Raw genomic sequence first — 6,409 nt, forward strand, 5'->3', positions numbered from 1 at the left:
TTTCATATTTTTAATTGTTTATTATTGAAGGAAATAAAAAAAACTAGTAGATGTCGACTAAAAACGTGAGAGTAGTTTTATTACCTTAGAATAGAAAAACACATAATAAATTTAGTTTTTCCGATATGTTCGACTGAAAGTAAGCAATGTGATAACGTAGTTAAATCTTATCAAATATATTTTAATACCTACAGCCTAACAAATACACGCGGTATAAAGTTAAACTTAGGAATAAACTGAGTATAAGCAAAATTTGAACTAATATTTATTTACATTCAGTTTATTCCAAAGTTTAACTTTATACCGCGTTTATTTTTAAGGCTGTTGGTGTTTTTAACGTATTTATAATGTAAAAATAATAAGCATATTAAAAGCCCAGATGAGTTTGAAAGCTGAAATGAATGTTTAATAAGTATTTCCATAATATTTTAGATTATGACGCCTTCTAATATAAATTCATATTACGTAGTCTCCGTCGCGGCGCTTACTAATCGAATCGATGACTCAACGTTTAGGTATTTACTTAAGAAAAAGCCTTATCGAGTCATTCTCTTCTTGGAGATTGGTCAATACTGTTTATGATGGTAAACAAATTAACATTTTGCCAAAAATAAAAATACAATTAATTAATTTTTATTTTAAATGTTTTTAACTATTGCTAAGAGCTTTTTTGTCTGTGTTCGTTTCACAGCTAAATAAAACTGGCAAAAGGCAATCCGATTACTCTGAAAAAGGATTAATGATTTTTTACATCAGCAACTTTTTGGACGTTTGAAAAAATCACATCGAAAGCTTTTTGTTCTCGCAGTTTTGGACTGCCCTCACAAATAAACTATTTTAATAGAAAACAGCCTGGTTTACCTACTATAATATATCGTTATACAATAGTTATACATAACCTGTTGTCTGTTGTAAATATTTTAAAACAAAACTAATAGCTTCTAAAATCTTTCCGAATAAAAAAAAATTAGTAGCGTCATCGTAGTATATTTATAATGATAGTTGTTCTACATAAAACATTGAATTTATTTATGGTAATGTGTAAATTTTAAGTGCAGACATGAATGACTTTGTCAAGTTACAGTATAAATATGCACTTCACTATATAACTTACCCACTTAGAATTCAACCGTCACTCTAAGTATGTCTGATAAGAGCCATACTACGTAATGCTTGAGAAAAGTAGATTTAAATCCCATTGAGCATTGCAAATAACGTAGTTTTAAGTGTTACTGGAAGCAATTTCTAATGGGAACCGTGCTTGGAACATTAATTAAAAACTAAGTTTGAATGGATGGATGGATGGACGCTTGTTTGTTACTACATATCTCCAGAACGTGAAAGGAAACTCATGAATATTAAAGTGGTTTCAATTATGTACAATATAAATAACATACACAACACTTAACATAGCTTATAACTTATATGGTATCGGTATAGTTTTTAAGGGAAACAAAACGGCTTATCCTAATTATGTACCGTCGTCAAATATCAGGTAAAAAAAAAACGGAATTGCATGTGCCTCAATTTTTGTTGACTCTACGCGGAAATAAATCTCGTCGACTAAAATTTAGCAACTGCGGTATTCTCAAAGAATCCATTCAACCGTTATTAATTCCCGTAACCCAAAAGTTTTTGTGGGAAATTTAAGAGTAGAACAAAAAGTTTATTCGAGCGAACGTAAAAGAAAGGAATCAAAGTAGGTCGAAAACTTAAGAATTTCTATTGGCATTGGCAAGGGAATTATATCATTCGTTTTTATTAAATTCTTCAAGTTCAAATCATGGATTTTAAATGAAATAATTTAACCGTGACTTTAGAAATTTTATCGTAAATGGATAGCAAATTAAGCAATGTTATTTATTTTAATTAGTGACGAGTGAAACGACGGAAGATAGATCGATATGGAAGATGATGAAGTATTATTATGGCCACCTCTGTATCATAATAGCTTCAGCTTATCGTCTAGCTGACTAATAGATTATGCAAATATTTTCAACGAAAAATTTATAATTCATAGAAAGAAATGTATGTATATGTGTAAAAAATAATTGCAGTGTGGCGAACAGTCTCGTTGCCAGTGTAGTAGTGTCGATGTCATTTACTAGCCAACGTGGGGCTCGTGCACGATACTACGGCTACCATGGTTTAATAATTAAAAGGATATTCTTGATAATAAATGGGAAAAAGATACATTGATACCTTTAGTATGATTTTGATGTGCCTAGGTAGGTAGGTAGTAATTTCTACAGAGTTTTATCAGACGCTTAATATTTTTTATTATTTACTCTGATAGTAGCTATCTGAATTTATCTTAATTGAACGGTACAGCAAAGATAAAGCAATTTGCGTCAACATTTTTAGATCCTAATAGAAATAGCCACTCTTCCATTTCCGAATACAATACTATACATGTGAAAAAAAAGAGATACTTTTATTTTTTCCATAATATGTTTCGTCGGTGGAAACTCTCATAAAATTGTCAAACTTCTACATTTAATGAAAATAGTATTCTCGGTTATGTCACAACGTGTGCGGCACGTCGTCGTCTACGTACTTGTCTGGTTATTTGATTACACGAAGAGCGACGGCGCGACCTTCCAGAACGACATCAGCCGCCGCAGCGCATGGACGCGTTACACAACAGCTCTCAAGACGGACTATTTCCGATTAGTACCGCTCTAATCTCGATTTAAATCTTCAGCTCTGTACGTACAATTTTGTACGGTTTCTCCGACTTTGAGCAGCTTTCATGATATTTCTACTAACTTCATGAGTCTAGAACATTTTCACTGGTATTTAAAGAAATTTATTGAATTCGTTCATCAAAATGTATGTCTTTTCTTTAGGTAATAGCGTAAGTAATGACACTATTAGGTATTATTAATGATGATTTATCGCGTTTAGTAGAGAATGTTCGTCTGATCAGATGGTCATATTTAGCAGACCTCCATGTTTTTTCAATGAAGTGAATGGTACATTAGTCTTGATATTAAATGAGATAAGAAATGATCAAGGTTTTTATTCCACAACCTTTGTATTTACACTTGATGTGGCAACAAAGTATAGGAAACAGAAAAATTACCGACTTTTAGACTGGTAATAGAAATACACATATTTTAAAATATAACTAACAGCTATATTGGTTGATATAAAATTGACGAACACATCTGAATAACATATGCTGATTAAACCACGCATTGCGCTGACATCTGATAGGCTTAGACGCAGGGGGGTGGGCACAGCTTCGAATAATGGTCTTGGTCTAGGTTCGAAGTAGTTTTCTATGTGTCTATTTTTAACTTTTCGATACCCTAGGGCAGCTGCTCCCTTGCCCCCACGGACGACACCCATGTTTGTGCATAATAAGTTCTTGCAGACATCTAATCTGCTAATAGAACTGCCAATTTTTTGTCATGCTGCACTTGGAGTTAGTATCTGGTTACTTAGGAGACCCTTTACTGTACATTTATATTAAAAAATCTACACTAATGAAATATTTGTGACCACAGACTCTTGGGTGTTGCAGTGAGAGATTTTAGTTCATAATATTTGCAAAACGATAAAGTTTTTTACTCCACCGTTGCTGTGTTAACTTCCCGTGACGTAAGGTCTTATCAATTCCTGACATCAGGCATACTTATCCCAAAAGGATTTCCCTGTTCATCCCCCCGTTATTTATTGCTGTTGCTGATTCTTGTACCGCCCAGTGGCCCGGCCAGCTGATTTATTTACCTAAGCCCTGCTGCAAAGCAATTTGCTTTACGATTTTACGTCAGGCGTTGCTTTTTAAAAAACCCAAAAAGAATTAAAGGGTCTTTCAAGTTACTTATTTAAAAACAAATAAATACATTTCAAATATTTAAAAAAATTAATCCATTTATCTCTGTTTAGGAACATAGAACTTTACGCTTATATCAGTAGATTCCCCAGTAGAACCCTTGAAAGCATGTTTTTTTTAAATAAAATTATACAAAAGTTTTCGTCCGCGAAGGAAAATAATAAAAAATCATAACAATATTTTATAAATTTCGTCTTTCAAACTTGTTGCCGAGAAATTGTATTGCCTTCAAAGGTAGCAACTTCTCGTCTAGGCTCCTTTTTGTTTTCTAACTTGAAGATTATCAGTCAAAGGTAACATGTAAACAAGCTAATATTAAAATAACGTCGATTTTAGGTGCCCAATGCGATTTGAAATCTCAGGTATTTGGGGGCTAAAGGGGTAAGAATTTTCACTAACATTTGTCTCCCCTGTGTAAAGATATTTTATGTTACGTTGTTGTAATTAATTGTATCTCGTTATACGTTGGATACTCTTTAAAATCGATAGTGTACTTATGTTTGTGTACAAGGGTTTCGACAAGGGGTCTAGTGAGACTAGGGTTGTTATCACCTCGTGAGAAACACCCCTGTCTATCGTGTTTCGTTATAATAGGGGGCGAGAAAGTTTATCGTCCAATAATTAATCATGATAGTATGAATTTTATAATATACGGTATTCTGCAGGTTGTCTATTCGTAAGATTTTTTAATAATTTCAATCGTTAGATGGCTTTAGGCCAAATCTTGTCTTCATAATTTTGTTTTCATAGGAAATTGATGCATTATAATATAGAACGTTCATCTCAGATTTCAATATAATATTACAATGTATAAAATTACATCATTAAAACAACGTCATTCGACTCCCGGTGTATGGAAAAGTTTTAACGGATCATTAAGCCTAAAATAAATTAATGTGCTATAAAATGTTATTCCAACCTTAATGGATACTCATTTAGTCATAAATCTTAGCAGGTCTAATTTAAAAGTTGATTTTAAAACTGAGGTTTTTGGTATTTCATGTCCGAGAAAGTTTTACTTTGCTAGCAATCTCTTTTAGCTGTTAAAAGTTTTTCACTTGTTTTAATTAACCACCGTTTGCTATATAGTCACGATATGAATTTATGACGACGATATTTATAAGAAAATATAGTAAAATATATTAGTAGTAGTATATTCTACTTGTGGGAGATATTTTATACCAGAATAAGGTAAACAAACGTCCAAATATCTCCTAGAGGTTTAGATTAATTTCTACGAACAACGTTACTAACAAAGAGTCTAAACAATATTAATGTACATACATATATGTAGGAAGAAACAGGAAATATAGCTTTTCAACATTACGAAGATTATAACTTTATTATACCTGTCCTAAATTTATGAAAGTATAAAGAGATAAAAGCCACAAGGAGCTCTTACAGCGGCTGAGGTCACGTGAATGAAACTCAACGTTAAATAGGACAGTTATGTAGAACGAATATTTTTTGTTAATAAAACCCTATATAGCGAGTTTATCTTATACATAGACTATCGATGGAATGTTTTCAAAAGCTTTACCGTAAAAGAAGCTTTGTTTTTTCATATGGAATGAGGTTAACACACTGAAGTGCCCGGTAAACGATTTTTTGCTTTATTTATCGGGCTTTTCCAATTATTTGATCGTAAGCGGCTTTGTTTGAAGCATTTTACATTTTTATTGTACTGCATAAATTTTAAAATATTTTCACATTATTTAGGAGTTCAAAATCTTTTAAATATCTCAGGGTCTTAATGTTATTAAACATTATGCACTTAGATTATCACTTTTACCTGTGCGACGTCTATATCTGATGGAAGATTCTATTTGTTGCAGTGCTATGGGAGGAGCAGGAGGCACCGGAGTACGACATCGACTCGGAGGACGAGAGATGGCTGAAGCAGCAGAGACATCCGGAGCTCACAGGTATACATCACCTCTGATAGTGTTTAACTAATAATGAGTTTGTAGAACTACGTTTTCCACAACTAAGACAAAGCAACAGTTTACAGGGTATTTGCCAATTTGAAATTGTAGTTGTATAGGTCCGAACAATGATTCTGTCCATGCTCTGTTGGTTTAGCTAGTAATCTGGAATGACTAAGTCCTACGTCAAATTTACAAACCATCAAAGATACACGAAATCGTCTTAGTAAAAGGAATATGATTAAAACTATGTTACTATGTCAACTGAAAATAAGTATTCGTAACTTTAGTAATGGCTTAATTGAGTATAGAGTATCAAACACGTGAAGGCAGTTAAACGCGTGGGAAAGGATCTAAAATATCGATCCTCGTTTACCAAGATACGGTTTATATAAAATGATTCTTAGAACTACATCCAATTAATGCCTTCTTAACTTGTTAAAATGAGCTCGGTGATTTGGCGATAGTATTTGTATGCGATGTGGTGAACAGTTGCGTTGGTTGTGCAGAACTAAAGTTCGAGCAAATGATGGACAAGTTGGAGCGCAGCTCTGGTCAGACGGTGGTGACGCTCAACGAGGCCAAGCTGCTGCTGGAGCGGCAGGACGACCTCGTCATCGCCGTCTACGACTACTGGCTCAAC

General features: G+C 33.3%; 1 protein-coding gene across 1 annotated transcript in view; it reads left to right on the forward strand.

Annotated features, from left to right (window-relative positions):
- LOC106101792 (enhancer of polycomb homolog 1) overlaps window positions 1-6,409 on the forward strand; it is a 60,966-nt gene that overhangs the window by 41,624 nt on the left and 12,933 nt on the right. Inside the window, exons 3-4 of the mRNA XM_013281128.1 lie at window positions 5,677-5,766; window positions 6,276-6,409. The exon at window positions 6,276-6,409 is cut by the window's right edge and continues 1 nt beyond it. Of these exons, the coding sequence (XP_013136582.1) occupies window positions 5,677-5,766; window positions 6,276-6,409 (224 nt within the window). The remainder of the gene's footprint in view (window positions 1-5,676; window positions 5,767-6,275) is intronic.

The sequence above is a fragment of the Papilio polytes genome, unplaced genomic scaffold (genome assembly GCF_000836215.1).
Source record: "Papilio polytes unplaced genomic scaffold, Ppol_1.0 DF823935.1, whole genome shotgun sequence".
NCBI classification, from domain to species: Eukaryota; Metazoa; Arthropoda; class Insecta; order Lepidoptera; family Papilionidae; genus Papilio; species Papilio polytes.